Here is a 19,293-nt window from a genome sequence, read left to right on the forward strand (position 1 = left end):
GTCTGTAATGAGGCTTAAAAGTCCTTATGAACCCCTGATCTAGAGGCTGAATTAGAGTTGTTATGTTTGGGGACAAGTAGACCACTTCGACATCTTTGGTATTGAACTCATCGAGTTCTGGGTGGCCAGGGGCATTGTCCAATATCAAAAGAACTTTAAAAGTGGGTCTCTTACTGGAAGGATGCTTCCTCACTTCAGGGATGAAGCATAGATGGAACCAATCCAGAAAAAGAGTTCTCATTGTCCAGGCTTGGTTGTACAACCAAAAGATTGGCAGCTGGTGTTTATCTTTTCCCTTCAAGACTCGGGGGTTAGCAGCTTTATAGATAAAGGCAGTCCTGATCGTAAACCCGACTGCATTTGCCCAAAACAGTAGAGTTAACTTATCCCTTCCAGCCTTAGATCCTGGTGCTCATTTCTCTTCTTTACGAATAAATGTGAATAGGGCACTATTGTCTGCATTAAAAACCTGTTCAGGCAGATAGATACCCTTTCTCATCAATGGTTTTCTTAATTGTGTCTGGAAACTTGTTTGCTGCCTCTTGGTCAGCAGACGGTGCTTCTGTTACCTTGACTTTTTTTTTTTTTTAATTTTTAAAAAAATGTTTATTTTTTTCAAAGAAAAATAGCAATAGCCAATTGGAAACCTACTTATTCTTCAACTTCAATTTTGTTTTCTTTAAATTTAGAAGTGACTTACTGATTTACTATTTTAAACAAACCCCAGCACTTCCCTGGTGGTCCAGTGGTAAAGAATCCGCCTTACAGTTCAGGGGACACAGGTTTGATCCCTGGTCAGGGAATTAAGATCCCACATGTCATGGGCCACTAAGCCCCTGCCAGAGCTCCTGTGCCTCAGCTAGAGAGCCTGCATGCCGCAAACTACAGAACCCATGCGCTCTGGAACCTGTGCACCACAACTACAGAGCCCATGAGCCCTGGAGCCTATGCGCCACAGCTAGAGAGAGAAAAACCTGCATGCTGCAACTAGAGAGAAGTCCGTGCCCTGCAATGAAGAGCCCCCGTGCCGCAACAAAAGGTCCCTCATGCCTCAACGAAGATCCCGTGTGCCGCAACTAAGACCCGATGCAGCCAAAAATAAAATAAATAAATAATAAATAAATGTTTAAAAACAAACAAACCCTCCCTTTTCCCTGTAAATGTTTACCATCTACTTATGCTGAATCCTTCCAAGGAGATTGCTCCAGCGTATATCTCCAGGTCCTCGCTTTGCTCCTTTTACCAAAAAATGCAAAACACAGTTCCATCATGCATCTGAAGGGCTCCAATCGTCAAAAATAGGAAAAAAAAAAACAACTTTGGAATAGCCAGTTAACTTGAATACAAAAAAATCCGCATGAATGCCTTTTGGTTGGGGCAGGAATTCGCTCCTGTGTTCCTGGTAATATGATCCAGCTCCATAAATCCTTGTAATTCATCCTCCCTATCCTATGCACATACCTCTATCTAAAATTATTTGCTGGCATTAATTTCTACAGGTTTAGATTTTTCATCTTCCTTTTGCTTTAAGTTTTCATAGAATGACCTTGCTTTTTCTTGAGTTATATTAGAGTCTACAAGAATGCTTTTCTTATATCCTGCATCCACATAAAAGCTGCATTTTCAATATGAGATAAAAAGGTATTTTGCAAGAAGTTCAAGGTTTCACACCTGTTGGTGTAGCTGCAACAAGAGCTTCAGGGATTTCCTTTTCTTCTTCTTTTTTTTTAAATACCCCTTACGCTGGATTCATTTATCTTGAAATGGCCGCAACTGCAGCTGCAGACCTAAATCTACAGTACATATCAAGCAATTCAACTTTTTCTTGTAATGTCATGCCTTTTCTTTGCTTCTTGGGGGCACTTCCAGCATCAGTAGTGGCACTTTGTATAGGTCCCATGGTGTTATTTAAAGTTTACCATATTGCAGTAAACACAAAGAAAAATTTGCAACATCACTTTAAGTAAAGAGAGATCACTTTTTACTGTGATATGTAATTTACTGGAGAGAGGAACTGCTCACGAGGAGAAGATTAGCATCACACGGCATTTTAAGCGGATACTCGCAACACTTGAGTTCAGCGCAATAGCAACAGGAGGTGGCTATGAAATTATTACAGTAGTACAGTATGTACCACAGTTAATTTTATGCAGTTATGATTTAATACTGCATCTTTGTTTACATTTCGACTGTAAATGGAGCAGGTACAGTGTTTATTCATGTAAGTTTTGATAAATTTTAACTTTTTATAATAGATTTGTGTATATTTTATGGTAGTAAATGATAAAATAGACTAGTATCTACGTATATTTTATACACCCATGACATACTTTGTTCTTAATTTCTTCACTATTTCTAGGCTACCCAGTTCATCTGTGAGTTTTTTCAAATTGTCATAAATCTCCCCCAAAATATTTTCAATATATTTATTGAAAAAAATCCATGTATACAAAGGTCAACTGTAAAGTGCTTATCACAATAACTGGTGTTAAATACACTGTACTTCCTTTTTGCAATTGTGTGAGGCCATAGTTCTAAAAAAGAGCTGTGTTTCATATATGTAAAAGTAATGATTAAATCTTTACTCTTCTTCTCTTATTACGTAATTCTAGCCTCATAAAGTTTTTTTTTCAAAAAAACCGAAGTTTTGTGGTTGAACTGTCTTTCATTTAAAGTTATTAGAGGGACTTCCCTGGTGGCACAGTGGCTAAGAATCCATCTGCCAATGCAGGGGACATGGGTTTGAGCCATGGTCCGGGAAGATCCCACATGCCGCGGAGCAACTGAGCCTGTGCACCACACCTACTGAGCCTGTGCTCTAGAGCCCGTGAGCCACAACTACTGAGCCCATGTGCCACAACTGCTGAAGCCTGCTTGCCTAGAGCCCATGCTCTGTCCACAACAAAAGAAGCCACTGCAGTGAGAAGCCCGTGCACCACAATGAAGAATAGCCCCTGCTCGCCACAACTAGAGAAAGCCCACGCGCAGCAACAAAGACCCAATGCAGCCAAAAATAAATAAATAAATAAATAAATTAAAAAAAAATAAAATTATTAGAGAACACTGGAAGTTTAATGAATATTGTTATCAGTAAGGGAGAGATGAAAAATTTGTATCCATTCTTTAATAAGCTGACCTTCCTGTGAACTAAGAATTTGCTTTAAGTAATTTTGAAATGAAAATAAACTATATTAATTTGAGTAAATTATATAACAGTTTTCATTTGTAATCTAATATTTATTTACCTTAAATCAAGTTCCTACATAGATCTGAGATTTAGTGAGAAAAATGACACTGTGAAAGTACCAGAAGAAAACTCAGGAGAATTTTGTTTCTAATCTCAGAGTAGGGAAAGTCTAACTATGGAAGAAAAGAATCCACTATATAAAATCTTTTTTTTACATTCTGCGTGGCAACAGAATATGGGAAGCAAAACCAAAAGATGATACCCTTTGTAGAAAAATATTTTCATTTCCCTTCATAGAGAGAGTCTAATTTTTAAGTAAATACAGCTCCTAGAAATCAGTAAGCAGAAGACCAATGATCCAATAGAAAAATTGGCAAAGGATATGAACAGAACTTGTGTAGAAAAAGTAATATTAATGGCTCTTTTAAGACATGAAAAATGCTCATCTTCCTTGATAATAGAAATAAAAATTAGAATGAAAATGAGGTAACATCTTTTATCTTAAAAAGTTAGTCAAGAACAAGAAGTTTGATAATAAATTGTTGGTGAGCAGTCTTAAATATTTCTGGTGAGAAGGGTAAATTGATACATCAATGGAAGGTAATTTGCAAGTATCTAAATTAGGAATGACACATGCCTTTTGAACCATTAGTTCCACTTTTATAATTTTTTATATTGATATGTTTATATTCATGTGAAATGTTAAATGTACACAGATATTTGTTCAAGCATTATTGATAATAGGAAAAGATTGAAAACAGCTTAAATGTCCATGAGTAGGGAACTCGTTTAATTACGGTACATCCATACAGTGGGGCATTTTGTAGCTGTTAAAAAAGGATGCAGCAGATCTTTATGTACTTACATGTAAGCTAATTAAAATATATCAATAACATAAAATAGGCTGTGTTATACAATAAAAGCAATATGTATAGTGTGTTTAAATGTGTTTAAAAATTGTGTGTTTAAAAATACATGTTTGTGTTATGTGTATAAATGACATGTATGGAAGGATAAACAAACTGAAAACAGTAGTTGTCTACTGGGTGGAGACCTTGTGGTTAGAGTCTGGGGTGATAAGGAGCTTTCCTTTTTCCTGTATAATCTTTCTTACCTGCTGCATGTTGTACCATTTCCTTATATTACCTATTAAGAAAATACAGTAATTAAATTAAAAATGAAAACTAATACAATAAATAATGTTTGTTTTCTTTTTATACTAGGCATATTTGATGAGACCTTCTATAATATTTTTTGACGAAATAGATGGATTAGCTCCAGTTCGCTCTAGCAGGCAAGATCAGATCCACAGGTAATTTTTCCTAATCTGATTATGTTGAATTCTTTTCATTTGTTGACATCGTATTTAGATTTAGCCCTTGGATAAGTGCTATGAGGCTTATAAGGTGTGACCTCTGTCCTTGGGGAAGACTTCTTTCATTAGCACAGGGGTCAACAGACCACGACCCATGAGCCAAATCTTCTCCCTGTTTTTGTAAATGAAGTTTTATTGGAACACAGCCATATTCATTGCTTTTTGCATTATATATATCTCCTTTTGCACTACAAGAGCAGAGCTGAGCGAGGGGTTGTGAGAGAAAGATCATATGACTTGCAAAGCCTTAACACATTTGCTTTCTGACCCTTTACAGAAAAAGATGCTTAATCCTGATTTAGCATAATGTTTTTGAAATGTATCCATGTCACATACACTAATATTTTGTTCCTTTTAATTTCTGAGTAGTAGTCCTTGGGCAACATGTGTGTCTCTGTGTGTATGTGTATGTCTGTATGTGTACCACAATTTGTTTAATTCATCTGATAGAGATTTGGTTTGCTTCTATTTTTGGCTATTATGATAATGCTGCTGTGAACATTTGCATACACATTTTCATGGGACCATATGTTTTCATTTCTGTTGGGTAAATAGCTTAGAGAGAAATGGCTGAATTCTATGGTAAATGTTTGTTTAAATTGATACTACTTTCCAAAGTGGTTTACCATTTTATGTTTTTAACTGTAATGTATGAGGATTTGGGTTGCTTCTCATTCTTGCCAGCATTTCATATTTTTACTCTCTTTAACTGTTGCTATTCTAATGAGTGTGTAGTAGTGGATTAATTTTCATTTTTCTGATGACTAATAATATTGAGCATCTTTGCACGCACATATTGCTCATTTACATATTTTCTTTTGTGAAATGTCTGTTATAATATTTTACCCTTTAAAAAAAAGAGAAATCATATTGAATGTCTCATTGTAGTGTAAGATTTTTTTTATGTGCTCTTAAAACAAGCCCTTTGTCAGATCTATGTTTTGAAAAGTTTTCTACTAGTCTGGCTTGCCTTTTTCTTAAATATGACTTTTTGAAAATCAAAAGGTTTTAGTCTTGATGAAGCCCATTATGTAAATTTTTTTGGTATATATTTTTGTGTCTTGAGAATAATTGCCTAAACCAATTTGTCAACAATTCTATATTTTCTTCTAAAATATTAGTAGTTTTAGCCCTTAAATTTTGGTCAATGATTCGTTTTAAAGTTAACATTCATGTCAGTATAAGGTAAGGGTTTGAGTTAATTTTTTTTTTTTTTTTAATATTTATTTATTTATTTATGGTTGTGTTGGGTCTTCGTTTCTGTGCGAGGGCTTTCTCCAGTTGCGGCAAGCGGGGGCCACTCTTCATCGCGGTGCGCGGGCCTCTCACTATCGCGGCTTCTCCTGTTGCGGAGCACAGGCTCCAGACGCGCAGGCTCAGTAATTGTGGCTCACGGGCCTAGTCGCTCCGCGGCATGTGGGATCTTCCCAGACCAGGGCTCGAACCCGTGTCCCCTGCATTGGCAGGCAGATTCTCAACCACTGCGCCACCAGGAAAGCCCCTGAGTTAATTTTTATAGCTAGTGCAAGGTATGGACTGAAGTTTACTTTTTCCATATTTTTTTTCCAGTTGTTCCAGGACCATTTATTGAAAAGGTTACATTGTCTCCATTGAATTACTTGGCATCTTTGTCAGAAATTGACCATCAAGTTGTCTATTCCTAGACTTGATACTTGGTTCCATTGATCTTTAGGTTTATCCTTGTATCACTGACTTGATTACTTGGTAGATTTCTATTGAGTTTTATTAGTATAAGCCCCCAACCTTGTTCTTTGTAATTTTTTTTTCAGTGAGTCATCAGAATTTATTTATGTGTTCATTAAATTTCAGGTATAATTGTAAGCAATTGTTAGCAAGCAGATAAAAAATTAACTTGCTATGTTGGTTTTAGAAATATTTTCTCATTATTAAGTTAAATCACCTCATAAGTTGAACATTTTAAAAAATAAGCAAAGTAAGACAATATGGAAAATTAAGTAAAATTAGCACACAGAAATAATCACTCTTAACATTGTGTTACATTACTCTTTAATCAAAATTAGATCAAACTGTGAATTCTGCTTTGTAACATACTGTATTTGTAATAATTATTGTAAACAATTGTCATGTTATTAAGCATTAATCTACAATAAATTGATTGACTATATTCTATGCCATTTTATGGAAGAATAAACCTTTAAATAATATTCTAATGTTAGATATGTAGATTGTTTCTATTTTTCAGTCTTTAGGCTTTGCTGCAATGAATAGCCTTATGTCTACATCCCTGCTCGTATTCATGATTTTTTTTTGTTTTTTTTCTGACAAATTTTTAAAATAATTTTTATATTTTTTATTGAAGTATAGTTAATTTACAATGTTGTGTTAGTTTCTGGTATATAGCAAAGTGATTCAGTTATACATATATATATTCTTTTTCATATTCTTTTCCATTATAGTTTATTATAAGATATTGACTCTAGTTCCCTGTGCTATGCAGTAGGACCTTGTTGTTTATCTATTTTATATATAGTAGTTTGTATCTGCTAATCCCAAACTCCTTTTTTTTTTTTTAACATCTTTATTGGAGTATAATTGCTTTACAATGTTGTTGGTTCCGTTGATCTTTAGGTTTATCATTATATCATTGACTTAATTACTTGAGAGATTTATAGAGTCTTATTAGTATAAGTCCCCAACCTTGTTCTTTGTAATTTAAAAAAAAATCTTTTTTAAAGGGCAGTTTTAGGTTTACGGCGCATAATTGAGAGGAAGGTACAGAGATTATTCCATTTACTCTGTGCCCGCACTGATGCACAGCCTCCCTCATTATCAACATCTTTCATCAGAGAGGGTACATTTGTTACAATTGAGGAACCTACATTGACACATCATAAGCACACAAAGTCTGTAGTCACTCTGGGTGTTTTGCATTTTATGAGTTTGGACAAATGTATAATAACATGCATATGTCATTATAGTATCATACAGAGTATTTTCATTGTCCTAAAAATCCTCTGTGCTCTACCAACTCATCCCTCCTTTCCCTCCCCACCCCACCCCCTCAGTCCCTGGCACTAATGATTTTTTTTTACTATCTACCCTTGCCCTTTCCATAATGCTATGTAGTTGTAATCACCCAGCATGTAATCTTTCAGGTTAGCTTCTTTCATTTAGCAATATGCATTATGACTTTTCTTAGCTTTTTGTTTGTTTGTTTTTTGTTTGCTTTAGGTTTAGTTTTCTCTTTTTCTAGATTATTCAGATGGAATTTTAGACTTTGAAACTTTCTTTTCTAATATAAGCATTGAAAGCTATAAATTTCTTTTTAAGCACTGCTTTAGCTGCATCCCAGTTTTTGACCTCTTATATAATCAGTGTCCTATAGTTCAAAATAATTTCCAATTCCTCTTGTCATTTCTTCTTTGACACAATGAATATTTAGAAGTGTGTTGTTTAGTTTACAAGTTGTGTTTTTTATCTTACTGTTTCTAATTTAATTTTTTAATTGAAGTATAATTAACATAAAACACTATATTAGTTTCTCTAATTTAATTTTATTGTGGTCAGAAACAATAACTCTTAAAGTCATTTTAAATTCACTGCAGTTTTCTTTATGTCCCAGGTATTGTCTGTCTTGTGAATTTGTATTCTGCTATTTGTGGTATAATATTCTCTATATATATCAAGTAAGGCAGGGTTATAATAATGTTATGCAGGATCTTTTGTGTTTTTACTGATTTTTTTTTTTTAAACATTTTTCTTTTTTATGAATTTTATTTTTTATTTTATTTTATTTATTTATTTATTTTTGGCTGTGTTGGGTCTTCGTTTCTGTGCGAGGGCTCCCTCCAGCTGCGGCGAGCGGGGGCCACTCTTCATCGCGGTGCGCGGGCCCCTCACCGTCACGGCCTCCCCTGTTTCAAGGCACAGGCTCCAGACGCGCAGGCTCAGCAGCCGCGGCTCACGGGCCCAGTCGCTCCGCGGCATGTGGGATCCTCCCAGACCAGGGCTCGAACCCGTGTCCCCTGCATTGGCAGGCAGATTCTCAACCACTGCGCCACCAGGGAAACCCCTACTGATTTTTTTTGTCTAGTTATTTTATGAACATTAGAGAGATGTGGTAAAATGTCCAACTATGATTGTAGAATTGTCTCTTTAATTCTGCCAGTTTTTGTTTCATTTATTTTGAAGTTTTGTTTTGGGTGCAAACACATTTATTATTCTGGATGTCTTTATTTTGAAGTTGCCTTCTTATGAAATGCCCCTCTTTATCTTTGTTAATACTTTTTATTTTGAAATCTATTTTCATTAGAATCTAATGAAATGATTATCTAATGATTAGATAATGATTAAGCTAATCTATACTTCTGATGTTTTTTGCTTGGTACATTTTTTTTTCCATTAACTTACTACCTACCTTTCAGTGTCTTAATATTTAGAGTATTACTTTTGTGGATAATATATAGTTGGGTCTTGCTTTCCTAACTGGACAATCTCTTCATTTTAATTTGAAAGTTTAATCCATTAATGTTTATGTAATCATTGACACAAATGATTTGGGGAATACCATTTCATGTTTGTTTTCTGTTTATGCTTTTCATTTCTTGCTTTTCTAAAGAGAATATTTGGAGATATTTTAGAATCTCCTTTTTATTTTACTACTGATTTTTAAAAAAATTTTTAAATTAATTTATTTTTATTTTTGGCTGCGTTGGGTCTTCGTTGCTGCATGCAGGCTTTCTCTAGTTGTGGCGAGTGGGGGATACTCTTCGTTGCGGTGCACGGGCTTCTTGTTGCGGTGGCTTCTCTCGTTGTGGAGCACGGCTAGGCGTGCGGGCTTCAGTAGTTGTGGCTTGCGGGGTCTAGAGCACAGGCTCAGTAGTTGTGGTGCATGGGCTTAGCTGCTCCATGGCATGTGGGATCTTCCCAGACCAGGGATCGGACCTGTGTCCCCTGCATTGGCCGGCAGATTCTTAACCCACTGCACCACCAGGGAAGCCCTACTACTGATTTTTTTAAAGCTCTTTTATTGAGGTATAATTGATACAGAATACTATATATACTCATTGATATACTTAAAGAGTACACTTGGTAATTTTAACATATGTATTTACTTGTGAAACTGTAACTATCAATACATATAAGGATACATATAAGAAAGGTTCCAAATGGTGGGAAAAAGGGATGCAAAAGCTTAGTCACAGATATTCACAGCAGTGTTATTCATAATAGCCATAACATGGAAATAACCCAAATGTCCATTAGCTGATGAATGGTTAAATAAAATGTGGTATATCCACATGGTAGAATATCATTCAGCCTCCAAAAGGAATAAAATTCTGACACATGCTACATGTGTTTATCTTACACATGTAACATTGGTGAACCTCACATACTTTACGCTAGTTGAAACAAAGCCAGACACAAAAGATAACATATTGTACTGTTTCATTTATGTAAAATGCCCAAAATAGTGAAATTCATAAAATGGTATAAAAGTGTGTCAAGTAAATACTAACAGAAAGCGGAGGTATTTCCGGTTCCGGTGTCAGTTTGAGGCGCCGCCGCCGCAGCCGCCAGAGCCGCGATGCCTAAAGGAGGGAGAAAGGGAGGCCACAAAGGCCGGGCTAGGCAGTACACGACCCCTGAGGAGATCGGCGCACAGCTCCAGGCTGAAAAGCAGAAGGCCAGGGAAGAAGAGGAACAAGGAGAAGAAGGTGGAGATGGGGCTGCAGGTGACCCCAAAAAGGAGAAAAAGTCCCTAGACTCAGATGAGAGCGAGGATGAAGAAGATGATTACCAGCAAAAGCGCAAAGGTGTAGAAGGGCTCATCGACATTGAGAACCCCAACCGGGTGGCATAGACAACCAAAAAGGTCACACAGCTGGACCTGGACGGGCCCAAGGAACTTTCAAGGAGAGAAAGAGAAGAAATCGAGAAGCAGAAGGCAAAAGAGCGTTACATGAAAATGCATTTAGCGGAGAAGACGGAGCAAGCCAAGGCCGACCTTGCCCGGCTGGCGATCATCCGGAAACAGCGGGAGGAGGCTGCCAGGAAGAAAGAAGAAGAGAGGAAAGCAAAAGATGATGCAGCTTTGTCGGGATAACGAATGCAGTCGCTCTCCCTGAATAAGTAGCACGGCCTGTGGGAGGAGATAGCAGGGAACTGGGCTGTGCTGCCAGGACCTCTGCCGTGTCTCACCGGCTCTGTGCCCCGGCGCCACTGCAGCAGCCCCTCGCGGCGAGGAGACCCCCACGGCTCCTCTTCATCTTGGCACAGAAATCGTTTGGGGGGATGGTGGGTGGGGGGAGGGGGCAGCTGCTATCTTTGAGACAGAAAGATGCAGGACAGCATTTCATATGTAACCGTTTGAATGTTTTGGCTGTTTTTAGAATTCAGAACCCTTGTTGGGGGGTGCCTGGGAGGTGGGGTAAGAAGAGCTTCCATTTGTCTGGTAGATTGCGGGGCAGGGGGCAGTTGAGCCACAGTAGCTGCTGACAAGTTTGGGATGGACGGCCCCCTGTCTGTGTTGCCCGGGTGCCCGATCAGGGGGGCTGTCGCCTGGGAGCCAGGGCCCTGGGTCTCTGAGGGTCATGGCTCATCCCCGGCCAGTCCCCTCTGACTGAGGCTTCCCCCCTGACCTTCTCACCCTACTCCCTACCTCCAACTCTGGCCAGGCCCCGGGCCCATTCTTAACCCTGCCCATGGATCATTTCAAGAAACCTGTTTACTGTGTAGCACCCAGGCAAAACATGCTCCACAAGTCCAACTTGTATATTTGGCAAATTAAACTTGACATTATTGTAAAAAAAAAAAAAAAAAAAAAAAAAATCACAAAGCTACTATTGCTATATTAGACAAAAGAGACTAAGACAGAAAGCATTATTATACATAAAAAGAGGATCAATTTACAATAATAAAATCTTCAATTTATTGAAAGATGTAATAGTTTAAAATTTATAATTCCCTAATTACTACATTTCAAACTGTATAAAACAAAAATTGACAGAACTGCAGAGTCAAATTGATAATCATTGTGAGAGATATCATGTACCTCTCAGTAATTAATAGACCAAATGAGCATAAAATAAATTCTCTACAGATTATTTGAACAACTATATTATATGAATCTGATCTTATGGGTATACTTATCTAAGGCAAATATAGAATGAACACTGTTTTCAAACAAACACCGCATTTATAAAAATTGGCCATACATTGTGCCTCAAATCACAACTAATTTCCAAAGTTTAGTAATATGCAAAATATAAGAAACAAATGACAGGGCTTCCCTGGTGGCGCAGTGGTTGAGAGTCTGCCTGCCAGTGCAGGGGACGCAGGTTTGAGCCCTGGTCTGGGAAGATCCCACATGCCGCGGAGCAGCTGGTCCCGTGAGCCACAACTGCTGAGCCTGCGTGTCTGGAGCCTGTGTTCCACAACAAGAGAGGCCGTGATAATGAGAGGCCCGCGCACCGCAATGAAGAGTGGCCCCCACTTGCCACAACTAGAGAAAGCCCTCGCACAGAAACGAAGACCCAACACAGCCAAAAAATAAAAAATAAAAATAAATAAATAAATAAATTTATAAAAAGAAAAAGAAATGACAAAAAGATAAGCAGAGAATTTTGTTTTTTATCAAGAACTATTGTTCTAACTCTAATCTATGGTATTAGTAAAATAAAAAATTATAGCTAATTATATATGAACTGTAAACAGAGATATGCAGAAATCAGGAAATTAGAAAGTCGCTTCTTTGAAAAAAATAAAATTGACAAACCTGTTGCATAATTGGCCATGATAAAAAAAGACACTGATAAAGCAATATTTAGGAATACAAAATGTGATGTTATTTTAGATTCTGTAAACATTAAAGGTTAAGAGGATGAAAGCCTAAGCTTAAGAGGTAAAAGTATAAAACTTTTAGGAAAAAACCTATGGGAACATCTTCATGACCTGTATAAATGTTCACAGCTTTTTTGGTAATAGCCAAAAACTGGAAACAGTCTAAATGTCCATCAACATGTGAATCAACAAATGGGGATCCATCCATAAAATGGAATATTGCTTAGCAATGAAAAGGAATAAACTAGTGTTAAACCAACAATGTGGTGAATTTCAAAATAATCATGCTGAGGGAAAGAATCCAGAAAAAAAAAAGTACTTACTGTGTGATCCCATGTATATAAAATTTTAGGTAATGCAAGCTAATCTATAGTGACAGAACTCAGATCAGTGGTTGCCAGGGGATTGGGTCAAAGAAGAGCAGTGGGGAATGGATTTTGAAGGGCATGAAGAAGAGCATGATGGATATTACTTTTTTTCATTATGGTGATAGTTTCACATACTTCAAAACTTAGCAATTTGTATACTTTAAATATATTCAGTGTATTGTATGTCAGTTATATCTGCAGAAGACTTAAACCTGTTTAGAGTAATATGAGAAAGTTAAATGGAACTTAGTTTTACTTGTGAACATGGATATAAAAATACATTTTTTTAGTCTTTAAGACTGATAAAAGTTAGTATAAGCAGCAATTTTTGCAACTTTTTCTTTCTTCTCTTTTTAAAATTTAAAATTTTGTCTGAAAATTTTGTTACAGCTCTATAGTGTCAACCCTCCTTGCTCTTATGGATGGATTAGACAATAGGGGCGAAATTGTTGTTATTGGTGCTACAAATAGACTTGATTCTATAGATCCTGCTCTCAGGAGACCTGGTCGTTTTGACAGAGAATTTCTTTTCAACCTTCCTGATCAAAAGGTAAGAGTTTTTGATATATTAAGATTTATTTGTGACTTAATTATGAAATATATATATATGTATACATACTTTGAAAGTGGTATTTTATGAGTGGTCATTTTCAAAATTTTGTGCTTGTTGGATATCTTAGTTACTACTTAAAAAATTCTTGTAATTATTGAATAATTTAATCTTTTTTGTTAACAATTATCAGAAAGTTTATGATTTTTAGGAAGTAAGGGTATGATTTTTAGGTTACTGTAGATGCTTACTTACTCTTTTCTTTAGTTCTCCACATTGTATTAATTATCTTGTATGACAGGTTATATGTCTCTTGTTTGCCAAAGTAGCTTTGTTCCCATAAAAATAACGTTTTTAGAGTAACGGTGGCTTTATGAATAAGAGCCCAATATGCAAATTCTCATAGAAGTGGCTGTAACATCTTATTTAATTAAAAGCAGCAAACGCTATTCATTATAGTGTAGTTTTTTTTTTTTAAATTAATTAATTTATTTTTGGCTGCCTTGGGTCTTCGTTGCCGAGCACGGGCTTTCTCTAGTTGTCGCAAGTGGGGGCTACTCTGTGTTGCAGTGCGCGGGCTTCTCATTGCGGTGGCTTCTCTTGTTGCGGAGCACGGGCTCTAGGCACGCGGGCTTCAGTAGGTGTGGCACGCAGGCTCAGTAGCTGTGCCTTGTGGGCTCTAGAGCGCAGGCTCAGTAGTTGCGGCGCATGGGCTTAGTTGCTCCACGGCATGTGGGATCTTCCCGGACCAGGGCTTGAACCCGTGTCCCCTGAACTGGCAGGCGGATTCTTAACCACTGCGCCACCAGGGAAGCCCTATAGTGTAGTTTTAAAAAGAACATAATAAAAAAAAAACATAATTAAAACAGGGCAATGTGTAGTCATTGACTATGTAAAATGTTATTTAATATGTTATACAAAGTTCTTTTTTCTTATTTTTACTTGGCAATTTTTTGGTTAGTCTTTGACCAGTTTAATCATTGACTGTCATCTTCACTGCACATTTATATTTGAGAGGGAGGGACATATTCAGAGAAGATTCTGTATTTGACAATGCTTTGCATGTATTAAACATATCAAGCCTAATTAGAACCTTTATAACACATACCTATATAAATATAACCAAAAGAGAGGAGAGAAGATACTACATATGAATATATATATTTATACACACACACACACACACACACACACACACGAGCACTTGCTGTTATGTGGCTTTGATTTTGGATCTCTGTAAAATGCCTCATTTATGTACATAGATGTGAGAAGCTTAGTGATTAGTACAGTACAGTAGACTATAGGGAAATGAAGGCAATGGCTCTGCTGTGTAGAGCAGTCTGTGTAGAGCAGTCTCTACCTCAGTTCGACAGTCTGAACAGCCACTATATCTGTCTCAGTTTTGGATTGACGATCCAACTTACAGGCTTTTTTTGGGCACCAAGTTTATTTAGCTTTGTCAGGATAGGAAACATAGTGTATACAGCATCATTTTTGTTACCCAAGTGAGCTTCTAGGGCTGTACCAGTGCATAGAGGTACGCTTAGTTATAGGAGACAGGACTGAAGTAGTCTACTGCAGCATGGGGAAGCATCAGCTATCTCATTAGGGACATCTTACAACAGTTCAAGCACATCTTTTAGGCTCTACCAATAGATGGGGACTGTGCTTATTAGCTCTAAGGGGCACAGCCAGTGTTCATTTTGGCACAGGAAAGCCATTACCTTGATTTTCCAATTCTCTTCTATATTGTCCTAGTCATGTAGGCCTCAAAGTCCATATGCCAACCATAGTCCTCACAATTCAGGTATAGTCCACACAAATCAGAGATTTAACAGTAAACGAGGTCTAGAACAGTACTGTCCAGTTGAATTTTCTGTGACGATGGAAATGTTCTGTGGCTTACTATATTGTATAAGTATGGATCTTGAGCATAGTTTTCCATGTTAATTTTAACTTTCTAAGTTTCAAGAAAACGGTGCTTGAGACCTAAACCTAAGATCATTTTTCTTGGCCTGGGTCTGTGGAAAAAGCCTAGACTGGCTGTTCACCTTTTTTTCCTTAGGTAATATTTAAGGTCATGAGACTAGATGATATAATTCCTCTGTCTTAAGAAGCAGTCAGTAAGGTAAGAGGAAAACTAGGAGAGTGGGATTCTGGAAGCCAAGTGAAGAAACTATATCAATGGGGAAGGTATAATTAACTGTGTCAGATGTTGCTAAATTAAATCACATGACAGAAGATTGGCGATCGTATTTAGCGTTATGTAGGTCATTGCTGAAACCTGATGGGAACAATTTCAATTAGTGGTGGGTGCAAAAAACTTGACTCGAATATGGTTAGTTTAAGAGAATGGGAGGGGAGGAATTGGAGACAGTGAATGGAGATAAATTTTTCAAAGTGTTTTGCTGTAATAAGAAGCAAAGGATTGAGGTGAGATGTTGAGCAAATTGGGGACAAGAGAAGGTGTTTTGTTATTTTTAAGATGGGAGAAATATCCAGTAGGGAAGGAAATTTTGGTGGTGAAATTGAGAAAGGAGAATTATCTTCTTGCCTTGATAGGCGAGAAGGGGGATTGGATTTAATATATGAGTGATGAGAATGACTATTTTTAATTTAAAAAAAATTTATTTATTTATTTTTCTGTGCTGGGTCTTAGTTGTGGCATGTGGGATCTAGTTCCCTGACCAGGGATCAAACCAGGGCCCCCTGCCCTGGGGGCGTGGAGTCTTAGACACTGGACCACCAGGGAAGTCCCGAGAATGACTATAGATAGGAATTTGATAGTTCATCTGTTATAATAGGGAGAAGACAGAATATTGCGGGTACACATGCTGACAGGTGGACACAGTTGGTATGGAGTATCTTTGGAAGTTTTCTTCTGATTGCTTCAGTTTTCTCAGTGGATTAGGAAGCAAGTTCTGAACGAGAGGCTGAGCATGAAGACAGAGAAGCTATGAACTAGTCTGCTGGAAGATAGCCTCATGAATAGAATAGAGAAGGGTTAAGGGCAGTCATAAGGCTCCATTTGGGTCGTTCATTTAAATTGATACCAGTCAGTGTCTAATATTAGCATGCAGTTTGAGAAGTGGAATATCATGACTCTTGCTATTTGAGCAAGTGAAAGTAAAAAACAAACAACAAAAAAAGTAAAAGTAAGTCTTGGTGCCAGATTTTAATAATTTTGTTAACTCTTTATTACCATAAAATAGCACGTACCTTCTTTATGCAGTAATGCTTAATTTCTTTTGTTTATCATCAGCAGCAGTATGATTATTGTTATAAATGTTATGTGTATATTCATGAATCCTAAAGAATGAGTGACCTGAGTTTGCCTTTGACTCTTAATAATAGAGGAAGCTACTTTCTATTAGGAGAAACCATATGATTTACTCTTCTATATGCCATATAGAGTAAAGCATAATGAAACATTTCTTGATTTAAATAATTTCTTCTATTTCTTGTTTTTATGACAAAGAAAGGAGACTCTTTATATAGAAAAAGAGAAAGACACTTACATGTCTCAGAGACCTGACAATAACTTGACTTTAGGTAATTAATTTCATTTCCTCTAAATCTTTACTTATTTTGTAAAATGAAGGGATACAGATAGATCTTTTTTGAGATATCTTCCAGCTTAGGTTTTTTTTTTTTTTTTTTTGCCGTGTTTCTGATTCTCTAAGGGTCTTGAATGAGTGGCGCCCCTTCTGCTAATGAAGTCTATATAGATTCTTAATGTCATCTTCTAGACTATATAAGATCTCAGAATGATATCTTTTGGGGGCCTTGATTTTATATTTTTTTAGTATCTGTTCAGGCAGATATTTCAAGTCGAAAGAAAATATTTGTTACATCATTGATTTATTTTTGGTAGCTGAACGCCTAACTTAGAACTTGGAATTGAAGCAATAGCTATTGATTCTAGATTTTGTCAACTTTTTGAGCAAGGTTTATCTTGACAACTTTCAAGTTCTTTTTGTTTTGGTGCTAGACCCCAAATTCCTCACCAAGGCAATAATATTATCATCTTGGTTATAATTTGCTTTTTCATAGTCTCAAGAAACTCAAGTAGCAGTGTTGAGGAAACAAGTATACTCAATTTTAGAAAGCATTGTTTTTCCCCTGAAAGAAGGCAAATGTGAAAAAAAAATTCTGATGTGACTTTTCAGGTGATTATGGACTCATACTTCAGTGTTTCTTTTTTACTGTGGGAGAAAAAGAAATTTCATTTAATTTGGAACCAAGATGTTAAAATTTTGATTGTGCTATACAGTTAGATTTAAGGTAAAGAATGCTATTTTGAAAGAAAAAAATCAAGGTAAAATTGTTTAGACCTTTGTTTTACAGTGAATTCAATTAATATTTATGGAGATTACCTTGTTATATATTAAATGTGAAAACATTAACTAACTTACAAGATGATAATGTTTATTATATTTCTTTACTTAATTGAAAACTTCTTCAACTTAAAACTTTAATGACACTTTATGCATATGAGAACCAAAAGGCCTGTGAAATCTAAATATAAGGTTTGTTTAAAAGTTATGATTATTATAACACATTAAAGTTTTTTTGTTTACATGTTTTCAAATGCTTAAAATGACGTGGAGGAAAGTGAAATTTAGTTTTGAGTTCTAGTCCTATATCAGTCACGTAGTCATATGTGCCGCTAGTCAAGTTCCTTTACCTCTCAGGATGTTAATTATCTTAGTTTGTGAAACAAAGATCTCTGCTACATAGCTCACAGGGTTATTATGGGAATCAGAGTTGATGTGGATGCCAAGCTGTTTATGTTTCTTTTAAAATAAACAGTTGCTTTTCTGGGATATGGTTAGTTTGATAAATTTGTTCCATCTAATACATTTTGGGGTTGATGATATTTTATTTATTTGTACTTTTTTCCTTAGGCAAGATTTTATTTATCTGTACTTTTCTTCTTAGGCAAGAAAACACATTTTACAGATCCATACCAGGGACTGGAATCCAAAATTGTCAGATGCTTTTTTAGGTGAATTGGCTGAAAAATGTGTTGGTGAGTGCTACTGTTTGAATCTTTTGATTGTCATTGTTTGTTCTGATCAGCCTCCCTTTCCCCTTATGTTTGGAATGTGAATGAGTATAGTTGTGTTTTTGTGCAATAGATGGCTTTGCCTTTAAATGTAAATATTATTTTAAACATTTCACTTGAAGTTTGAACACTTCTAAATTAGAATTTTAGCTGCCATTAGGTGTTTTGATTATCAAAGCTCAGTGGTCATATGCCTTTCATTGAGTGCTGGATTTCCAGTATTACTACAGTGTCTCCTTTTAGGAATTGTTCCCTTTCAGAAGTTTTACTAAGAAAAATAAGCTTAAACAAGAGGTGAAGGTCCATGTATAGCGCAGGACTGTAGTCTTTTACTTCACAGATTACATCATGGACTCATCCTCATGCCGGTGGTTTAGAAAGAAGTTGAGTGAGAGGAGTCTTCAAAGAAAATACTTAATGACATCTGCTAGTATTTCCCCAAATGTAAAATTCTCCAAGTTAATGTTAAGTTATGCACAAAGTAGATCTCCTACAGAGTGAACGAACACTACTGTCCTAAAAGGATACGGTGAGAGTGTTTTATGTACATACATGATCATACATAGGAGACGGAATTCAGAGGTTTTAGAATTCAGGGTTTTGGCTCTATTAGGTCTGAAATAAAAATGAATGTGGTATTAAGCAACTGAATATACACACAGGTATTTTTCCTTCATTCTTTTTCTGTCTTTTGTCTATTTTCCTCTCATTCTCTCAAAAATATAAATTAAAAAATCTCTCCATGACATTTTTTTAAGCATTATGAAGAAATCTCCCTAATAAGTCCACTAACAATCAGCAGTCTACTTGGGAAAACTTTAAAGTTACCAAAACCAAAAAGAACAACTTAGTTAAAAAATCATTGTGGTCCACCATCAAATAATTAAAACTTAAATAGAACATTAGTCCATTCAGTTAGCT

The 19,293-nt window shown here is 36.3% G+C and overlaps 2 protein-coding genes across 3 annotated transcripts in view; both read left to right on the forward strand.

The window, feature by feature from the left end:
* Positions 1 to 19,293, forward strand: part of ATAD2B (ATPase family AAA domain containing 2B) — a 155,932-nt gene that overhangs the window by 55,221 nt on the left and 81,418 nt on the right. For both annotated transcript variants that reach the window (XM_059893536.1, XM_059893537.1), the window contains exons 13-15: positions 4,411 to 4,499; positions 13,145 to 13,304; positions 18,246 to 18,336. In XM_059893536.1, the coding sequence (XP_059749519.1) occupies positions 4,411 to 4,499; positions 13,145 to 13,304; positions 18,246 to 18,336 (340 nt within the window). The remainder of the gene's footprint in view (positions 1 to 4,410; positions 4,500 to 13,144; positions 13,305 to 18,245; positions 18,337 to 19,293) is intronic.
* LOC132377063 (28 kDa heat- and acid-stable phosphoprotein-like) lies at positions 10,095 to 10,776 on the forward strand. The gene has a single exon (XM_059943032.1). It carries the CDS (start codon positions 10,132 to 10,134, stop codon positions 10,405 to 10,407), a length of 276 nt encoding a protein of 91 aa, XP_059799015.1. The 5' UTR covers positions 10,095 to 10,131; the 3' UTR covers positions 10,408 to 10,776.

This window comes from Balaenoptera ricei, chromosome 13, assembly GCF_028023285.1.
Source record: "Balaenoptera ricei isolate mBalRic1 chromosome 13, mBalRic1.hap2, whole genome shotgun sequence".
Classification (NCBI taxonomy): Eukaryota; Metazoa; Chordata; class Mammalia; order Artiodactyla; family Balaenopteridae; genus Balaenoptera; species Balaenoptera ricei.

What these genes read in the sequence shown, in the direction of transcription:
- LOC132377063 (XM_059943032.1), top strand. Translation starts at nt 10,132, where the DNA reads ATGCCTAAAGGAGGGAGAAAGGGAGGCCACAAAGGCCGGGCTAGGCAG.